The 22,498-nt window shown below is 38.9% G+C and overlaps 1 protein-coding gene across 1 annotated transcript in view; it reads right to left on the bottom strand.

The window, feature by feature from the left end:
• The window catches only part of PLEKHA5 (pleckstrin homology domain containing A5), a 203,067-nt gene extending 191,597 nt beyond the window's left edge, over window positions 1–11,470 (bottom strand). The window contains exons 1-3 of the mRNA XM_090272891.1: window positions 11,238–11,470; window positions 11,008–11,087; window positions 8,757–8,814 (exon numbers count right to left, since the gene is read on the bottom strand). Coding sequence (XP_090129017.1) covers window positions 8,757–8,814; window positions 11,008–11,087; window positions 11,238–11,329 — 230 coding nt within the window. The 5' untranslated portion in view covers window positions 11,330–11,470. The remainder of the gene's footprint in view (window positions 1–8,756; window positions 8,815–11,007; window positions 11,088–11,237) is intronic.
• Window positions 11,471–22,498: the final 11,028 nt, after the last annotated feature.

The raw sequence follows: 22,498 nt of genomic DNA, 5'->3' as shown, positions 1-22,498 counted from the left end.
CAATTTCTAATCTCAGAGTCTCTCCTTTTTCTTTCTTAGGCCATGCCTATCCAAAGAAATAATATGCATTACGAATCTCAGTCATTTGGTGGGGGCAGGGAAAACAAAACCCAAGTGGAACATTGATGGGAAGTACGTAAACAGCAAACAGGTTTCAGTACCTATGACTCAAGCACCGACCCTGGGAGGCATTCTCTGAAGTGGCAGTGATTTCAGAAGATCCAAAGGGCATCCCTGGCCTACCACAGCAGGGGGAGTTCTGATCACAGTGAGGCTCTGTGGCCTTCGTTCCCTCAACCTCCCCTGCCCACCACAGCAGGACAGGATTGGTTTCTGTTGTTTCTTCCTCAGAATTCAACACTTCCTCTTCATTCTGCCAGGTCCAGCCTAACCCAACCTGCACACCTTCAACTACTCCCTCTGAAATGTAAGGCAAAGCTGCCTTGAAGAGTAGTGATATCAATAATCGAGAGGGTCCTCTTGGATCCTTTTAGAGTTACAGGCCACTTCACCAAATAATTCCCAAATAGTGCAGAGGTTACCCACAAGTGGCCAAGGAATTCCCCAAGTGGTTCTAAACTTCTAGCACCTGTACAACATGAGGACTAATTTCTATTTCTTTCAGGTTTTTAGAGGACCCACTAATTTCACTGTTTTCAGATTTGATCTACATGCGCTTTACGCATGCTATTCTTGACAGTATAAACAGATGTTAGTAGCTCCCTCGTTCTCTGCAAATCACAGCAGCCTGAACTGCAGAAGTTTCTAAATGGAAAGAGCATGGTCAAAGGCAAGTTCTGGGTTTCGGCTCTCTGCAAATAGGCCTCACAGGCCTCTGCACTATCTTGGCTTTATCACGGATCTGTCCTATCTTCAGGCGTCTGAGCAGATCCTATCTATCTCTCACAGGAGAATCTCAGAAACCAAACTTGATAAACCTCTGGTTTACTAACTCACACTGGGTTGGGTAAATGTCACATGGAGAATATTTAAATTTCACCAAGAGCCAAACTACAACGTTTCTGAATAGCATGAAGTTAAGTTGACTGTCGTCATCAAAATTTATGCAATCACAAAGAACATGTATAAATGACTCATGGACATGGACAACGGGGAGGGATATGATTGTGGGAGAAGGGGTGGGCTGGGTGGGGGAGAGAAATGGGGGAAAAATGGGACAACTGTAATTGAAAAACCAAAAAAAAAAAAAAAGATGTGTTTAAACAAACAAAAAAATTTATGCAATCAAGAAATATTTACTGAGGAACTACTAGGAGAAAGGCTTAGGCTAAGGGACTAAAAATACAGCAATGAACAGGATTGCTTTTCATGAAGCTTATCTTTCATATGGAGTGTGTGCAAACAGGTATCAAACTAAGTGTTACCATGATTCTAACACATACTTTTAAAAAATATTGTTTCTGAAATAAGAATTGAGGGGTTATTTTATATAATATGGTCATGTGCCCCCCCCCAAAAGCTGTTATTAAATCAGTGGTAACTGATAATCACTGGCAGCTTACAAGAAATATGGTAATTATATAATTAAATATTCAATCATAATCCTGTTAGGTACCAAGAAGTATAAGGAGAGAGTCTGATGGGGAATGGAACTTAACTGCAGAGGGGCTCCATTAGCCCTCCAAAATGTTGTCAATGACCCTTTCCACAGGTGGAAGCTGGATCACGTGTCTCTTCCTCTGCTCAGACCTGCAGTGGTTCATGTCCTTGAGTATCAGCCAATGACATCAACCGATGGGGCTGCCACACATTCCGGCCCCTGACTTTTCTGATTTCACCTTCCTATTCTCCCATACTCCTTCCTCATCACTCCTTTTCTCCTGATTCTCTTACCCTGCTCGATTTCTTTTTTCTTCCAGCATTTATATAGTCTTATATACTATACAATTTACTTATTTGTTTACTTTGTCTGATATCTCACTCCCCAGATGGGTAGAGTTTTTGGTCTAGTTTGGTTAGTAATGTATCCCAATCACCAAAGGATGTAATTGTGAGTTCAAAATCTGGTGAAGAAAAATGAAAGAAGGAATGGATCAGTGGATGACTGATCAGAAGGCCTTGACACTAGGGCTGAAGTCATCATCAAAATCAGTTGGCTAAGCCATGCTATTTGACAGTAGACAGTGACTTTGGTAAGTTCTGCTGCAGTTTTACCCCTTTTTCTGAATTTCCACATCACACCAATCCCATCCCAAGTCTTTCTTTAGACATGGAAGCACATTCCCTCTGGTGATGGTCCAGTCTCCAGCCTAAGATGGATGCTATTTACTCTTCCTCTCTCGGGTGACTCTGCACTGCTCTCTTCTGATCCGCTCTGGGGATTTCACAGCTGAACGTTCAGGGGCAGGTACACCTCTTATGTTTGTGAGAAAGTCCTCTTAATAGCTGGTCAAAGCATGATGTATGCTTCACAGCATTTTATCACAGTCCACAATGGTATATTTGTGGGTTTTTACTACTGCCTCTCCCACTAATTTAAATATAAGCTCCTTAAGACTAAGGTCCATGTCTGTTTCACTGACAAAGCCTAAATCACTTAGCACAGTCAACACTCAGGAAGTATTTGTTGAATCAATAATGGCATTCCCAGCTTGGCTCTAACGTATACTCGTATACTCGATTAGGTAGCTGAGAGAGGATTTTGGGGCGGGGCGGAGGGTGAGTTGTGTTTCTTGTTCATAAGGAAGGAATAGAAGATGTCGCTGGGAGTCTTATAAAAAGGCCAGATTTTAGCCACCTAAAATGCTATGCCCAGCAGCTCAAATTTAGATCATCATTAACACCTCCACCGGGAGTTCCCCCCTGACCACCTACTCGCTTATTCTGGTCCAGGGTACCAATGAATCTTGTAGCCACTCAGACACAGAGGCTTTGAGTGGCTTTTGACCTCTCTTTCTCTGTCAATATCCTAGCTCAGTAAGATTTCTGAGGCCCATCAACTCCTTTTTAGTATCTTAATCAATGGCCTCCTTCCTTCTCATTCCTGCTGCTACTTAGTTCAAGCAAAACTACCTCCTAGGTTACAGCAACAGATCCAGAATTGGTCTCCCTGATTCCAGGTTTGTCCCTTTCTAATCCATGCTGTCTATATTAAAATCTCCCTTAAAACCTTCACTTTACACTATTAATGCAGTGGTTTGCCTAGAAAATAAAACACTCAGCCTGACATTCGAAGACCAGACACAATATAGTTCCAAATAATATTCCTAGTTTTACCTCCCATTATCCTGGCATTTTCTATGCTGACGTCCATTTACCAACAGGGTAGGTATTGCCATCCATCACACACATTATACTTTATCCTACCATTCATTTATATCAACCATTGTGAATTTCATCCATACCTCCAGGCCTAGCTCAACCCCTACCTCCTTCCGTTATGCCTTTCCAGGGCAGCAGGCCAACTGGCCTCTTCCTCCTCTGCTTTCTTAAGACACTACGTGACAGACTGGTATCATTTTTTTCACACTATTACTCCAATTTACACATACACATATATACATGTAACTTTTCACCATTAACGCCAACTTATGCGTATGTGTGCTAGAAAAATAAAAAGGTCACAGGGAGCATTTGTCAACAAATGCTAGAGAACTCAGGCTTTCACAGGACAGAGAGAGGTGGGTACACAGGCGTGTTTACACCCAGCAGATGGTCTGCAGGGCCTCCACATCTCACGGTCACAACCAATTTTATCTTTTTCTACTCTTCATTTCTTTCCCCTTCCTAAACACACACGAGCTTTGAGAATAAGGAAAAAACACACAAAGAAGTCTGCTCAGATTAGGGAAAAAAAATCATTTGAGAAGCTCTGAAAGGATTCTTAAAACGCCACCACTTGAGTTGTGGAGACTCCTCTTGTTCTATCCCAATGAGCTCCTTCATCATCACGGACATGGCTTACTCACAGGGTGACCGGATGCGAGGCATTACGCTATACAGGGGAAGTCCAAGGAGAGGACACTGGGCAGGCCTAGTCTTGAGCAGTGGTCCTGGGGCTAAGAAGGCGGACAACGGGATTCCACAATAAAATTCAATGTGGTTGGAAGTCTTGGTATCCCAGTCTTGAAAGTCTAAATGCATTTTATTATTGAAACACTGTTTTTTACAGTAAACTATCCTAATCTGTCACAGAACACTCTTCTTTCCCTTTATATGAAAATGGCATTTTAAAATCACGTTTTTTCCAATTTCTATTTTAATGTCTTTCTCCTACTACATTGTAGGCTCCAGGATGGCAGGGTCCCTGTTGTGTGGTCACCCATTAATTTCTAAGCCCTCAGACCAGTGCCTGGCATTTACTAGGCACTCTCAAGTATTCAATAGATGAAAAGAAATGACCAAATTACAAGACCCTGTCAATACACAATACCAGTCAACAAGTTTTCAGGTTAAATAAGCTTTTGTTTGTAGGCTGGCCTACTGACCTCACCGCTGCACTTGTTTCTATGAAAGAACACCTCTAGTCCCAAGCAACCAACTTACAGAGAGATACATATTATAAAACCTGCTTATGCTGCCCTGGATTTTCAGGTACAGAGGGTTTTAGTCCAGAGCCCTTCATTTGAATGCCAGTGACTAACAGTGAAGGTGTATGACCTACAATAGGCCCTTAACCACTTTAAGTTTCAGTTTCATCATCTGAAAAAAAAAGGTAACAAAAGGCTATTGTGAAGACTAAATGAATGCTATGCTGAAATGCCGCACACTAAATAAGTCCATGTTTCACCCACCATCTCCCTCTTTTATTTATTTTTTTAAGTTTTTATTTATTTATTTTTAGTGAGGGGGAAGGGAGGGAGAGAAACATCTATGTGTGGTTGCCTCTAGCATGCCCCCAACTGGGGACCTGGCCCACACCCAGACATGTGCCCTAACTGGGAATCCAACCAGCGACCCTTTGGTTCGCAGGCCGATGCTCAATCCACTGAGCCACACCAGCCAGGGCTTCCATCTCCCTCTTTTAATACGTGTCTTTATACTACAGACTCCTTGAAGGTTATTCATAGTCGTGCTGTGCCTACTGAATTAGCATAAAGTGCTCTACACAAGAAAGAATTACCTAGTCCAGTCCAAACTGTTATGAATATGAAAAAGAAATACAATGTCCATGAATTGTTCTGAGCAGCATACAGTTATTGCTTCAGTAATCAAAATCCAATTATAATATTACAGTACTACCTGGTATACCAAACAATTTTCAGTATCAAACACAAAGTAATATAGCCTAACTTTCTTGAGACAATTAGGTTGTATTCCTCACCTTCACTCATTATTTTGGATTGCAATAATCTATGAAGAAACATTTTTTTCTCACGTTCATCCTTCAATGGCTACTTCATAAGAATTCCCCTCATTGCATGTTAGTTTGAAATTCTCAACACACACTAAATCCAGCTACTATAGGTATTGAAATAAAACTTCATTAGTCAAGACCAAACACTGCTCTATTTGCATATCTAAGAAAAAGTGCAAAATTCAGAACTTAAAAAAATTTAAGTCAAGGAAAAAGCAATATGAAAACATCACCTCAAAATTTACATACTATTTTATTATCCTGCAATGACTTTGTTCCATCTCCCATCCTGCCACATAAAACAATGACCTTTAAATAATCAGGACAAAGTTTCTCACTATTCAGAGGACACTGTTTTAAGCTTTCCTTGGCACTTTAAGTTAACCATCTCAAAGCTTTGAAGCACAAAGGAGTAGTCTATGACACATCCATTGTAAGCAACCATGACCTGTCATTATGAAGTCATTAAGTGATATTTTCTAGGAGTAAGCAGAAAGCTTTATAACTTTTAAATATGTAAGATTATTTTCTGTACTTTATGGGCTAAGGTATAGTTGGATATTTAAAGCTACACTTTATAAACCATAAAACTCACTGACGATTTATTCCTAAAGATAAGTAGCATGAATTAAGTTTTAAAAGCGATATAGAAACTCAATAATCAAATTCGAACTCTGTGTACATGTATTTACACACACCTAATAAAATAATTTAGAGGCTGGCTAGCTGAAGGTGCACAGAAAAACCACTTTTTTTCAGAAAAAAGTTCAAGTATTAAATATTTATATTTAAAAGAATTAATTTTCAAATATTAACATTGTGGGGCCAAATGGGTTTAAGAGTAAAATACATTCTCTATATTATATATTCTGTTATCTAGCTGTATACTTTTATTAAGACTCAATTTGAAAAAGTGTATAACGTAACTGGTCAGCCAACTCATATCTGTACAGCTCCTCCTCTAATCAGGGCCTTTGCTGACATGAGCACTATTAACCGTTCCAGGCAGCTCTGCAGGGAAGGTATGCATCCAGAGTACAAACTGCAGCAACAGGAAGCAAGCAAGCACTCACAACTCTGGCGCTACATCCTTCATACTTATCTGTGGTTATCTGTAAAAGCCTGTAGAGTAAGACTGAAATAGTGAAGCAACACAGAAAGGCTAAGTAGCTCTTTCCCTGTTTCCCACATCATCTCTTCTGGGCACTGAGAGTCCATTGTTTTGTAGATTACTGTAAATTCCCAGAGCATGAAAAATTCAAAGAAATTTAAAAATGGGAGAAGATTTAGAAGTCGCCTTTCTCAACTGGCCTAATTTAAAGATGTGAAGACTGAGCTCCAAAGTGTTTAGGGGGTTTAAGACCACTGTCTAGCTCTTCAGAGTCTTCCCCACTTGGACGCCTTACCACCCACTCTGACTCAATGGTCATTGCCAAAATATTATCCACAAATAATTCTTTTTGGTAATCTACCATTCTGAGCGATAATCCCTAACTGCTCATAACAACACAAGTAAGTAAAAAGTTTCTAGGAAATTAGAGCTTACGTTAGGAATTTTACTAATCTTAAAAGAAATGAAGTTAGTCTTCTAATATAACCCAGGAAGGACAGGCAGTAGGATTTATGACTCAACAAATCATATATTTTACATAAAAGAAGTTTAATGAGTGATGTTTCTATAACATGCTCAATTTTAGAACAAATTACTTTCATAATCTAAATTATTTATTATTACTTTTAGATACAATTATTAGCTGTCTCTTAATACCACATGATTAAAAACCAGTAGTTTAAAAATGTCCTCAGAGTTAAAATAAAATTACAGCTTTCTTAATATTGTCCTCATTTTCCTGAGAAACTTACTTAGGCGTGACACTCAAATAAGATCCTAATTAAATCAGCATAAAAGAAAGTCTAATCAAAATGGCTAATAAAACAAAAGAAAACTCAGTCTATCCAACATCTTAGTCTAAATTAAAAGACATATTCAGCCCAAACAGAATAATAACATTTTACACTCTCAAACATTGACATAAGAATGTACACAATCACAGAAATTAAAACATTACTAAGAATTGCTGTGTTACTCCTATTTTTGTAAGGTCAGTGAGGCTTATGTAGTTAAAATTACATTAAATAAAAATAAGTGAACTCTATCTTCAGAAATATCAAGCTATATATTAAAAAAAAGTAGTATCCCTTTTCATGGCAATAAAAACTCACTTTAAGATGAAAATAACCACTAGAAAAAATACTTGATGACTCTGCACTTCACTCATACCTTTAGTTTTTAGGCCATCTAATAACGTATAACAAAATCTCCAAATAAAAGCTGTAACTGAAAAATATCGAGAAGTACCACACCTGTGCTTTCTCTATTTCTACATTCAAAAGCAAGCATATTTCTAATATCTATAAATATTCCTTGACATTTCATATAAATATCATTCTAATAAATGTTAAAGCCAAACAACCAATTATAATTTAGTGGAAGTATGGCATGGTCTTAACAATGTGACTTCGTAAAATACCTTACAGGCCTGGTGAAATAAAGGTTAACTTTAGCTAGGTATCTGTTATGATTAATAAACTACTGACATCTCAGCCAAATCTTGTGTTCTCTTTCAAGCTTCAGTTCTTAAAATTAAGCAAAAATTTTTGAAAGAACAGAAACAAGCTCTTAAGTAAACAAGCTTCTAATTTAAAATGAAGATAAAACCACCTTTATTGCCCCTTGGGGATTAAAAAATTTTCCTACATAACTTGACCTCAAGCATTCTATTTGTCTCCAAGTACTTACCAAGTGAACTGTGACTAGAAATTAGTTCAAATTTTACAGAATTAGTTTAAAGGTTAGGACTGACTCGTCCTCTCTCCCCTGCATGCTTCACTGAATGCCTTTATTCTATCACAAACATTAGTAACACATTTAGATATATTTTAAAAACTGAGATATTTAAATAAACTGGGCATATTACAAACAATACTCAACAGATGTTTGTGGAAATGTTTTTACTTTCAGCCCTGTCATTGTTCATCATACTGTAACCTAGCTTTACATTACTTTTGCTACTTATTAACAGATCTGATCAAAAACCACATGAACAAAATTCACATAAAAAGGGGAAAAAAAGGATAACATGCTAAAGACAAAAATGTTATACTGCAATGCTGTATCATCCAGGAATCAGAAGGACCAAAAGGTAATTGTGGCCATAAATGATCTAATTTCCAAATCAATGAATGTCCAGGCAAACAACACAAAGAAACTAAGGGTCATCTTTTCTCTCGAAATTCCAACATTATACAAAGGATGAAGTCAATATTACATAATAAACCTTAAAAAAATCATAATCCTATCTAGACATATGACTATTCAACTAAAGATAAATCACAACATTTGAATTACTAAGGAAGAAAACCATAATAAAAAACTCACTTTATATAGTATCTTGCACCTTCAAAAGTATATGCTTCTTCCCAGCCAGTAGGCAAATCTAAAAAACATACATTTCACAATTAGTATTACTTCAATAGGACAGCAAAATAAGTTTCATCCTTTCCATGATCAGCTATTTGCATTTATTAAGTAATTTCACCCAAAAATGTGTTGAACTGGTAATAAAGGTTACAGTAGATAAAATATTTTTGGGAAAACAGAAATTCAAACCGAAAACCATCACAAGACTATCACAATATTAGAGATTACCTGATACAATCATACACTTTAATGATCAGAATGGAGACCAAATGAAGACTAATCCTAGGTAAAACACCCATGAAGAGTTGGCAAAAAAAAAAAAAAAAAAGCAAACAAACAAAACCTGTGCCTTAAGATGAACACCTGGTTCTTCTTGGGCACACTGTGTCTATTTAAGACCATTCTTTTTAGCTATATAAATGAATCCATTCAGGAAGTTTCACTGATGAGAAAGAACTTCCTAAGTACTAAATTAGGAGAAAAGAAATCTGACATCACATACTAAACACTTGACTTTAAGAGATGTGAAGTTTCAAGTAATAAACGTGGAAATAATTCAGATGAACCATGATAACTTTATTACATATTACTTACAAATGACTAGTGGCTGCATTTAATCATAGTACCTCTCTGAAATAAAAAGCCATTAATGTGTGTACAAAACCAGAGCCAAAGCAAATAAACCAAACCAGAAAAAAAAAAATCATAATCGAGTTTTTTAAAAAGTAATGTGAAATTATTTAAGAGAATAAAATTTTTCTGTGGTGTCCATGTTATCAAATCTATGCGGGTAAAGTGGGATACAAATTTACATTATACATAAGCAAGAAACAATTCCACAGGATAATTTGGTTAAATAATTTAAATACTAGATTGTCTAATAAAATAAATGTGTTATTATCCATAAGGCAGAGGCCAGCAAAGTTGATATATGCATACAAAACATTGAAAGGTATATTTAAGTAAAAGACTGCTCAGAGGAGTTAGGAAATATGATGGTGTTATTAGTCAGAAATGCCTTAAAAATGTAATCTCATGTTTGCTACACCAACTTTCCCTTTCCTCCTCCACCTTTTTGCGAATTTAGCGACTGCGACATTAGTCATTTTAGTGAACTCCAGAATTTGAAAGAAAAAGCAGGTTTAATATCCTGCCAACTTGAGGCGAGTCACAGAATCCCAGAGTTGGAGAGTGAGTAGTATCCTGGAAGGCGGCTCTAAAGAACTACTGCTGAAGCCGGCCTCACCTTCGACCCAAACAGTTCTCAAGCCTCTCTCCAATCCTCAGAAATAGAGGCAGGCCAGTAAGAGAACACATGTTACATTTCAAAGACAAACAAGTTTCACGAATGTAAACAAAGAACGACAAAAGAAAACCAGACCAGCGCTGAGGCTACAACCAGCCTTTCTCCAGCTCAACTCACATTTTAGCATTCAAACAAGCTGCCCAAGGCACCGGAGAGACCTTCTTCCCCGCCGATCCCCACCAATGAGGGCACAAATGCCCACACGCGGGACACCCCCTTGCACGCCCACCGCCTCCTGGCGGTCTGTGCAACCTCTGCTGCTGCCGGGGACTTTGGATCTTGCTGGCCAGCAAGTGCGGCTGCAAATGCCTCCTCCGGCTCGCCCAGCACTTCCTGGGCTGTTCTCGGGCAGAAGATCGCAGCACCCCCAAACTCCTCTCTTCCTCACCTACCCACAAATCCCACCTAGGAGGAGGGGGAAGCTGCACGGCAGGAGGCAGCCCTCCCAGGAGAAGGGAGAGGATGTGAATACTTTTTCCCGGTGTACCAGTGCAGGGTCTCGGGCTGCAAGGAGAGGAGTGGGAAAGGACTCCCTAAAGGTTGAAAGCGGGGAGATTTTGAAGGGGCGGGGGCCAGTAGGAGGATTCAGGAGCGGCTGCGGGTGTTAAAACTCAGGATTCCAGGGAAAGGGGAGTCGGCCACCATAGGGGCGTGGGGGGTGTCCAGGTTGGGATGGGGAGAGGGCGCAGGAAGAGGGCGCCGTCTCCAAGTGGTGATGAAATACTGCGGAAAAGAGGCGTCCAGAGACTCGAAAGAACTCCGGCGGCGTCTCCCCCGCCTCACCTCGTCGCCTCGCGGGGACAGCAGCTCGGGGCAGGTTGCCGGGAGGCGGGCGGCCCGGGCTCTGCCGCCTCCTCCCGGCAGAGCCCAACTCTGATCGGGCCCGACCGGGCTCAGCGTTACCTGTGCTCTGCCGACGGTGTCCGGTGACCACGGCCTCGCCGGTGACAGGATGCAGCCAGGTGGTGCTCTTTGCCTCCTCGCTGCGGGGGTTAGAGAAAGGGCAGAGACCAAGCGTGAGTGGGGGCGCGGGAGGAGCCGAGGGGGCTGAAGCGGCACAGACCGGGCTCGCTCTCCCCTTCTCGGCAGCCTCCCGCACCCTTTGGGGCCCCGCACCGTCCCCAGCTCTTTACTTGATGAAAAAGACTCGGCCGCCCCTGGTGATCCCGTAAGTCCAGGACCGGGGCAGGGAACAGATACACTCCAGGTTCAGATCCGCCGCCATGTCTGATCCCCAGCCACCGCCGCCGCCGCCTTCTCCTGCTGCCGCCGCGGGAGGAGGGAGCGAGCGAGAGAGGGGAACGCGGAGCGAGCGCGGCCGGAGCGCGCCTCTCCAGCCCGGCGCGCTCCCGCGTGCCCTATCCCCTCGGGCGGCGCCCGCCCCGCCGCCCTAGCTGGGTTCGGACCGCGTCGCCGCCCCTCCGCATCCTCCGTGGCCGCCCGCCGGGCGCTCCGCCGCGCGCTCGGGGGATGGGCGAGCGGCGCCGCGCCCCGCGACCAGACCCCTCCCTCGCGCCCCTCCCGCCTCCCGCGCTCCCGCCCCGGGTCGCCGGAGCGAAGGTTCCGGGATCAATATTAAGGAAAAAAAAAAAAAAAAGCGCTTTGCCCCCAGGGCTTTGCCCCAAGGCTTCCCAGCTCAGAGCGCGACGCAAGAAGCGCGTAATCCTCGCGCCCCTGATTGCTCCTTCTTTTAAAACAACAAAAGCACAGCGTACGAGCTTTGTTTCATAAGATCTATTGGCTATCCAGGAGATTTTTTTTTTAATATATATTTATATCTTTAGAATAGAAAGCTGTTTTTATTAAGAATAGGGAAGGCTTCTCCTGTTTGTATTTTGTGCGCCAGATAGCAAAGGTTTGACTAGTTACCAGACCGGTGAAATTATAAGTGGATTCAGACTTGACAAAACAAATTTTCTTCCTTTCTTAAATCATATAATGTTTTATAAAATAAAAACTTGCCTTTTTCTCTTACATTTTTTACAAAGGTTTACTTACTGTCAGTTGGATTTCTACTGTCCCTAAATCCCATAAATTACAACTATAGCTAACTTTACAGAGTCCTTGAAAGGGTGTACATTTTAAATCCCCACAACAACGCTAAAGATCCTATTATAATCCCCATTTTCCCAATAGGAAAAATGAGGTTTATAGAGACAGCAACTTGCCCGAGGTCATAGTAGTAAGTGGCAAAGCCTGAATTCCAGCTGGCTCTAGTATTTCAAAAGTCCATTTGTAAAACCGTATTGCTATACTTATTTTTAAAATCTTGTTTACCCTCCCTCCCCCTCACCCCACCTTTTTGTCCCTTGAACAAGAAAAGGGCAGATTTCACTGCAAATGAGATCTTCCTTAACACCATTTAAGAGTACATTCCTCTTTCCCATTGTGTCTGGTCCACTTCGAATTGCTTAGGTATCTTTATAGCAGGATGACTCATTCCAACAGGATCCACAGTTCAATAATAATAGTACTACTGTACTTGGTATTCCTATAGAACCTATTTCTCACCAGTTTTGGGGTGCTGCTGAAGCATGATCTCATTCATCTTCCCAGTAGCTCAAAGAGGAGAATAATCTTTTTCAATATTTAAGGAAACTAAGGTACAGAAAGGGTAAATGACCTTGGCCAAAGCCTCTTCCAGCAAGTCAGATGGGGTCTGCATGAGAATGCAGTTTTGTGACTTTTCCTCTCCTATTCTAATTCCCCAAGGCCATTCTGTCTCTGGTGAAAAGGAGCCTGCAATTACTGCTATATTTTTCCTGTCTATCTGCATACACGGGGAGAAAAAAAATAACATCACTTTAATGTTTTCTCTTTTTGGTCCCTTTGCATTCCCCTCTTTAATTTCCCTACTTATTACTTCTTGACATCTTATCTCCTGCCCACTCTCTGGGGGAAGAAAATGACTTTTTTTTTTTTTAAGTCAATGAATAACTAGGAAATGTTCCACATTACCATCAGTGGTCACTGGATATAGCATAGCAATAAAATCAAGAGCTGTTGACTTTATATTGTTCTATCATTACAAATTTTAAAAACCTAAAACGAATCTTTTAAATATCATAACTTTAGAAATTTGGTACCTCTTTGTCCAGCTAAAATGTTTGACTTTTTGACTGTGTATTGCTGAGAAGTCTTTAAGTTGGCTATGTGTTTATGAGGAGTCCTTTTAGCAAGGAATATTTCAGAAAGTACAAGAAATATTTCAGAAACTGATATTCATTTAATAAAAACATGTATCTCGAGAAACTGCACTTGCAGTGCTTAAATGGTAACCTAAAATCTTCAGTACCATTCTATAATGGGTCCCAACATTTAGGAAAAGCAGTAAATAGAAAACTTAGGAATTACATACAAAATGAAGCATGTTTCTGGTTTGGGAAAATAATAGTCCTCATGACTCCCAGGGGCTAATCAAGGTAACTTCATACATTAGAATGTCAGGCAGTCTGGATAATTTTCACGCTTAATGAGTAAAATTGTATTTTTCTTAAATTTTTTCTAGAATGCCCATTCTCTGTAACCTTATTACCTTATTGTGGTCTGCTTACCTTCCCGTTTGTTTTGTGTCTGTGTGTCTCCTTCTCTGCAGGAGTCTAGGGATCATGTCATCGCCACCACTGAATCCTCCCCAACCTTGAGTCAGTACTCGAATGGTTATTGAATTTCATTTTCTTCCCATACCTTGACCTCCCAACAGAGTTATTTCCAAATAACATATCCCCTTTTTATCACCCCATATCTCTTCAATAATTGACTCAGACCTAAACTCATATCTAACCTCTGCTTTTTATTGCATTTAAAAAAATATTTCCATCCTGTGAGACTCTTCAGTTTCCTATATCATGGACCTGCCTTTTTGTGGTGTATTATCCTATGGTTATTGCTGCTTTTCTAAAAAAAAAAAAAAGAAGAAGAAGAAGGAGAAGAAGAGGTTTAAAAAGTACTGAGCACTAAAAATAAACATTACTCTATGCATATATAGAGGGCAACCCCTTGTTCTAAAGAGCTTTCAGTTCAAATATTACAGAAAAATACACATAGTAACAAGAAAAACTCAAAGGAAAGTTTATTAAAGTATGAAAAAGGAAACAGAACTGGGTGACATCTAAGAAAACAGAAATCAATCTGACCCCCTTTTAAAAGGAATGACAGAATCATGAGCTCTACAAAGTGGAAAAGAGACTCTTGAGAGAAAAAAATTCCCTTTCTATCAAGAAACACCTCTTATTCAAACATATTAATGTTTATTAAAATCTACCAACAAAGTTCTGTGACTTTAATTAGGTTGTCTTTTCAAATACATTTGTATTGCTTTATATATTTTGTTACGTTATTAGTTCACAGAATAAGGAATATAGTAGATACTTCCTTTAACTAGTCAACTGTAGAGCGTTATATATGATGAAAAGTTATCAGGAAGGCCAAAGTAGAGGATCAAATTAGCTTAGTGAAAGTCTAGGCAAAAGAGAGGGAGATTGAGAGTCTAAGACAGGGAAGAAAAATAATACGTCGGAGTCAATTTATTAGGGTTTTTTTTTTTCCCCTCTTAAAGAATAAACAGATCAGAGAACTATGAATAAAATCATTTCAATCATTCATTCAACAATCATATATAGGATCCCTACTACATGCAATACATTCTTCTGGGTAATAGGGTTTAAAAGATTTCGACAATTTTGGGTAACTTAGAAAGGGAAATGGAGATGTACATATTTAAGTATAGTGTGGGGAGTAGCATCTCTGTCCTTGTCATAGAAATAAACCTTCCATAACAGTTGTTTTTCAGGCTCATCCTTTGTACCACTCAAGGCCCATCTCAAACAACAGTCTTAATATTGATGTTTGGAGAGCTCTTCAATTACAAAGGGTGGTCGTTGAAAGAAAGATGTAGCAGCACTAACCCTGCCGCTGGCTGATCCTTCTACTACAGCTGGGGTTCTAGACTAAGCTGGCACCTCTCAGGAGGCTTGAGAATAAGAAGAGAGTAGATAGTTCATAAATGTCCTAAGGAACTTATATATTTTGAACCCCTGGACTTGTTCAAATTAAATACCTCTTCCTTTACCCCAATCAGCAAAGCTCCAAATCGTCCTGATTTAGTTTTGGAAGAATGTATGTTTCTAGGGATTACTGTACATCTCTCTTTGCTGTAAAAGACCAAAATTCAAATGGTAGAGAATTAAGAAAAGAAGTATGTTATAATGTAGACATTGGCAGTAGGGTAGGGGGAGGCTGTATTTGATCAAGAGACTGACCAAATTTTATATCTGGCTTTGACATTAATTAGCTGTATGGCTCTGAACAAATCATTTCATCTCCATTCCCCATTTAAACCTCTGGATCCTCATCTGTAAAATAAGAGCATTGGTCTGTTTAAGACATTACATATAATTCTTTTTCTTTTTAAAGCCCTCTGCTTTTATGGGGAGGGCACTCCAATGACTGAAATTAGAGATGTTTTGTCACAGTGGGCAGACACAAGTAAGATACCTGCTGCATAGAACTCTTCAGGATTTTTGCCTCTTAGTTTATTAATATTATTAGAAAGGTTTGAAAGAGCAATTCACAACATTCTTTCACATGCAATATCATACTTAACTTGTACAAAGGGCTCCGTATGTTAATTATTAACATATTAAAAACAAGAAAATGGGTTTGTGTGAGAATGTATAATATAATAAGTGCGAGACTTAGGGCTTGAAACATGTCCTTTGGCCATGAGATTTCAAATTCTGTCCACAAGGTATTTCCTTCCTTCACTCATTCATTGTACACTCCTCTCTACCCCAGGCCCTTCTCTATCTACTGCAGTCAGTGTCTACTCTCACCAAGGCACTGCACTTGTTCTCCCAAGTCACCGGGCCCCGCTGTAGGCTGCCAAGTACAGTGGATGCTTTAAGTTTCAAGCTTTCTTGACCTCCTGGCTGTATTCGCATCACCACTTCAACTCCTTGAAACCTGCCACTTTTTAGTACCGTGACACCACTCCTTTGTAGTTCTCTTGTTCTTGCTATATATAGACCATCTGCAATACAGTTGCTAGGAAGCTTACTGAAAACTTATTTAAATATTGATTTCTGGGCCTCTTCCCAGAGCCATTTAACCAGATCCTTTGAGGACCAAACTAAAGAGTTGGCATTTAACAAGCGCTTCGGTGATTCTTTATATATACTGAGGTTTGATTCTTACATACACTGACTAATGCTCCATGTGATAATATAGTTGACCCATGACCAACAGAAGGTTTGAACTGTATGGACCCACCTACACGCAGATTTTTTTTCAATAACTTTGCAGTCAGCCCTGAAATCTCCAGGTTTCAGCATCTGCAGATTCAGCTTATCATGGATCAAAAACAGTATTTTTGATCCCTGGTTGGGAATCCCAGAGGGCCAACTTAAGTCATACCTGGATGTTCTACTTTGTGGAAAGAGGGGGTGGTTGGAGACCCTAATCTTCACATTATTCAAGGATAAACTGTAATTGTTGAATCTACATTTCAGCCTAGATCTCTCTCCTGAGTTTTAGACCAAGCATCAAATTTCCTTCTGCACATGTTCCTTCTAGAATACAGTAGTCCCTCTCTATATTACAGTTCACTTATCGCGGCCTCACTGTATCACGGAATTTTTTAAAATACTATATTTAATTATTTATCACAAATTTTTCACTATATCGCCAGATTTTGCGGTACTGTATACGTAAGTTGTTAAAGTTACGTAGGTTTAAGAGTGCAGAATATGTTTAAGAACATAAGTAGTGTTTATAAAAGTGTGAGAAGGGTTTATAAAGCCCTAAAATATATATAAATACTAAAATAAATGTAACGTGCCTACTTCGTGGATTTTCACCTATCGCCGGGGGGTCTAGAACGTAATAACCATGATAAGTGAGGGAATACTGTATTCCTTCTGGATGGCCCTTAAGTAAGTCAAACTTAACATTCCAAAACAAGTCACTTTTCCTTCAAGTACATGCATCCCCTCTTAGGGAATGATACCAGCATCCAAACAAATATCCACATCAGAAACTTTGGAATCATCCTCCCACAATTAGTTGGTTAATAAATTATATTAATTGTCCATTAAATATATCACAAAATTATCTCTCTCATTTCCCATATCCTAATATGAACATTCATCACTGCTATCAGAAGGATCTTTTTAAAAATGCTAATCTGATTATGTTCCTTTCTTGCATACAATCTTCTCATGGCTAAAAAAACTTAGAGGATAAAATCCAAAGCCTGTTGCCTGGCATTCGAGGCCTTTTTTTGATCTCAGCCCTGTTCTCCCACATGCTAACCATATGGAATGGCCTACTGTTCTCTGAACAAGCCAGGCTCTTTCAAGTCTCTGTGCATGCTACTCTTTCTGCCTAGAATATCCTCTTCCCTGTTTACCTAATAAACCCCTGCTTACACTTAAATTCTTCGTTCAGAAGTTACTTTCACTCAGAAACCATCCCTGATGCCCTTAGGCCAACCTAATAATAATAATAATCCCATATCTTCTCTACTAAATTGTTATTATAGCCTGCGTCTCTTTCTCCTCCTTAGACTTGCTAAATGGAACTATTTTAGCCCTGGTAGGGTAGCTCAGTTGGAGCACTGTCCTATACACCAAAAGGTTGTAGGTTCAATTCTCAGTCAGGGCACATACTTAGGTTGTGGGTTCCATCCCCAGTCCAGTCACATACAGGAGGCAACCAATCAATGTTTCTCTCTCATCAATGTTTCCCTGTCTCTCTCTCTCTCTCTTCCTCTTTCTCTAAAATCAATAAACACATCTCTGGTTGAAGATTAAAAAATATATATGTTCATATCTTTATCATTTAATATATGTTACTTACATGAATGAGTAATAGTACTTACATTCACATAGTGCCCTACATTTTATAAAGCAGTCCATATTTAATTCTTATTTCTGTTTGTATTGCGGCAACCTGCCAGTGAGTCATGTTTCTATCTTCCCTCAGATTTAACCTTCTCTTTGGCTTTTTATAGACTATTTCATACAGAGGAGGAAAAATGGCATGGGCCCAAGAGCAACATAGCAGAATATGCCATATTTGCTTTCTATAGAGTGTCTACCTGGCTTAAAAAATACCAAGGTTTATAATTATATTGAATGAGATATTGAAGGACATGAAAGACTCAGCACTATATTTAATTTGTTAAAGAGAAACTTCTTTTGAATGTAAATTCTTTCTAGAAACATTAATATTGATAAAAATAATATGTAGTACTTAGAAAATCAAATATATAGCTCGATGAACTGGGGAAAGAAAAACAAATAGACTTATAATCACTAATGATATGTATAGCTGTAAGTGATGAAGGTTATCAGATCTTATGCCCTGAGTCCAAGGGAAAAATGAAAGAGTAAAGGGGAATCATTTTCTCCCTCATTGTTATTGTTTTACCTAGTGCACCAGTACTCTCTGAATAGATCATTTTTTTCTTTTATATTTTGAGATATTTAATTTTTTAAAGCAAGACAGTCTTTCTCATCTGACAGTTTATATCATTTTATAGAAAATTATACACTTGTATACTCATTGTATATATTTGATTTTAACCAATTTTCTTTCATTTGCTTCAGTTACATATAGAATTATATAGTAAATAATATTCTAAAAGAGAGTACCTATAGTTGATTGTAACATATCACATAGCACAAAATAAGGAAGACGTAATGTGAAAGTGAATTTTTGTATTCTCATAGGCACTGCTTTGCATACATTTAGTACACAACAAATATTTAGTAATTGAATTATAAAATAACAGTGTACAATGCTGGGGGGGGGACTGAAAACTTTTTGACAAAGTTCTTCTATTTTGGATACATTTTTCTTAACACCAAGCAGCTGGGAATTGACAGCTGTCTCATCAGTTGGATTTCTGAAAAACGTGCATGTTTTACCTAAGAAAATCAAGAAAAAGTTATGAATAATTCCAATAGGCAATGAACAGGTTTAAAATAAAAAGGGCAGCAACAACAACAAAAAAATCCTAGCAGCTTAATTTTCTTTTCACAGGTGGTGTACAGGTAACAGACGAAAGGAGAGACTGAGGTGTGGAACTCACTGTGAAAACCCTGTGGCTCATGGAGGCCTTGCCCCAGGCCTGTGTAAGGCCATCCACCTAGGAAACAGCATGTCCTGTGTGTCATTCTGTTCCCAGCTGTGTCATGCTGAGCTCAACATCACCATTTTTATAAAGGAGGTAGAATTAGCTATTCATGTTTTTTACTAGAGTATTTTAAGAAAGGATTTTGGAGGCAATCTTGATAAAAGAATGGTTTTTAAAAATGCATTAGTGTCCCAACATTCATCATTGACAAAGTTCAATTAATTCTAAGCTTGTCAGCAATATTTAACATGCACAGAAAATCAGATGATCTTCTAAACATAGATGAAGATAAAAGAATCTCATGTTCATAAGCAAAAATTTTTGGTGCTAAATATTTTGATAGATGTAAAATTTTTCTCTATACTGTTATTTACTCTGTGGTAACTGCCTTTATTGTGCTTGGGGAGAGCTCACTTACCAGAAGTTTATTTACTTATCCAATATAAGCAGTACAAACTTTTTATGAATTTAATATAGGAATACTGGAAATATAAAGAAATACAAATTCAGGTGTTGGTCCTCAAGGCATTTCAGTCAAGTTGTGGTGGGAAGTAGTGGGGAAGAGATAAGCAGGGAAGTATCGTATCGGTGATAAATGGTATGACAGATGCTGCACAAGATAGAAGATAACAGCTTGTAAAATGGCATCCAGTCCTGTGACTCTGAGGAGAGGTGGCTAGGGGAGACTTCCTAGAGACGTGGGTAACTGAGTTATATTGTTAATTGACATTACATCTGGAAGGATGTCTTGAAATTGGTAAAATTACACCTTAAGCTCAATCCACTCTCCTCCCTCCCTCCTTCAGCTCTGTTAGGTGTACATATTCGGTACAAGAGGTTTGGGGCCCTGTGTGCCAGAAATCAGTTTTTACCCCTAACATCTCTTCTACCCTTTTAGATGGTCTCTGATTTTTCTTAGCTTCATAGATGCCTGAAATAGAGACATATCTCCCAGGCACCCTTTTACCTGGATGTGAACCCTTGGATTGGCTGCTGGTAAATCGGATATAAACAGAGAAATAAATGTATGGCCAATGATGGTAAATTTTCTTTTCTTTTCTTTTCTTTTTTTTTTTAATTTCTATTTATTGATTTGAGAGAGAGAAAGAAAGGGAGAGAGATGGACTTGTCATTCCACTTAGATTCTTGTATATGCTCTGGGTTCTTGTATGTGCCCTGACTGGGGATCAAACCCACAGCCTTGGCATATTGGGACCAATTGAGCTACCCAGAGTGGAAAATTTTCTTAAAACATAGTTGGCATATATTTAATTCTGTTGCTTTCCTGCTTCTTCAACCTGCTGCTAGAAATGTGGATAGGATGGCTATACTCCAACTTCGATAAAGACAAAGGCCACACCCTAAGGCTGGCAGAAAAGACACCTGGAAGTCGCCTGGTTCTCTTAAGGACTTCAGGCAGCAGCTCTAAATGGCTTCCTCCAGACTTAAAAGTGAATGAGAAACGCTGAGATATAAATTCTATTAAAAATTCTGAACTTCTCAGATTACGATTCTATCTTTATTAAGCTAATGCTATTTTTGGGGGGGTGGGGTTTCAGCTACTTTCAGCTGAACTTATTCTTACCTGATATATCATGGCTATCTTACCAGCACTTAGCACAATGCCTAGTATGTCAGGTGCTCAATATTTTGAATGAATGTATGAATCTACACACACATATACACAAACCCCAAAACTATATACATAAAACTTGCCTCATGCCTCAATAATTCCTAATTATTTTTTTAGGTGAATCAGATATTCTCATTGCTTACCTTATTATTTCTTGAGAGTAAGGCAGAGCTTTAAGAAAGCTGCTTTAACTTATTCTGGTAATTGGACTATTAATGTCTTTGATATCTTAATTTGAACTCTAACAGTCAAAAGTCCGTTGACATCTCTTTACAGACTACACAACGGCAATATGTTATCATAGTATTGCAAACAAAAAGCAAAACTGACAGAAAACTTGAACCAAAATAGGTACTTTTGCCAATTGTGCACCGATGGACATATGTTGTATGGTGTTTATGTTCTGTGTATCCAGGTCTCAGGGAGATGCTCAGAATACCAACCAGGCCAATATTATCAAAATTCTCTCAAACACATGCTCTGTGGAGAAGCTCTACTTATTAGGGACAAGACAAAGTTGTCAAGAAGATTTATATCATATAGATTGCTCTACCTATAATGAAGTCTAAAGAGGAAACATTTTAGAAAAAAAAAACTTTTAAATTATCCCAGTCCAGCCCCGACTGGTGTAGGTCAGTGGGTTGGGCGTTGTCCCACAAAGCGAAAGGTTGTGGGTTCAATTCCCAGTCAGGGCACATGCCTGGGTCACGGGCCCGGCCCACCACTGGAGGTGTACAGGAGGCAATGGATTGATGTTTCTCTCCCACATCCTAGTTTCTCTCCCTCTCTTCCTCCCTCCCTTCCCCCTCTCTAAAAAAAAAAAAAAAAAAAAAAATTAATATTTTCCCAGTCCATTACCTGGTAGTGTGTTTTTATTTCACATTTTGAGGTGCAATAAAAAAGCATAACGCTTTAGAGATCTAAGCTTTGTGTAACTTTGGTGTAGGTTATTTTTATTTTCCATCTCTTTGTAAAATGATGGAATGTTTACCCATCACATTTCATTATATGTGTTGAAACAGATAACATCTTGAAATAGCTTATACTGCTCAGATATATGTTTTAAAATAAAGATGGCGTTTTTCTAGGGTACAGAAAAAAAGGTAATTTAAATTAGTGTAATTTGCATGCTGTTCCCATCTCTGAGCAGCTTGCTGTGATTTTTTTCCCCTCTGTTGTCCATCACTTGTTTTTAGAACGATTACTCAAAACTAAAACTGGAGTAGTATTTATTCTGTCCTGAAATAGTTGTATATTAGAATTGCACTCTATGACTCATTTAAAGATGGAGATGAGTTGCTTTCAGAAACAGTTAAAAGAAAGAGAACAGGAGAGAAAGGAAGAAAGGAAGGCAGAGAGGGAAGAACCATAATGTGCCATGATTCTGTTTATCAACGAGTTAATGCTTTTGAAGCTCAAATTGATTTTTCAAAATCCTTTTTTTTTCTTCTGTTCATTACCTTCATTATAGACAACTATGTTTGACAATTCTTTCTTTTCAGACCAGAAAAAAATGATCACCCGCAGTAACTTTCTCTTCTTCAATCCCTTTCCACGTCAAGGTCCAATGGTTGCGGTGCTGCAGGAGTAAATACAATCCCGTGCAATTATGAAGCAGAATC

Source organism: Furipterus horrens, unplaced genomic scaffold, assembly GCF_987537825.1.
Source record: "Furipterus horrens unplaced genomic scaffold, mFurHor1.1.pri manual_scaffold_4, whole genome shotgun sequence".
In the NCBI taxonomy this organism is placed as follows: Eukaryota; Metazoa; Chordata; class Mammalia; order Chiroptera; family Furipteridae; genus Furipterus; species Furipterus horrens.
This window is presented reverse-complemented; position numbering and strand designations above follow the sequence as displayed.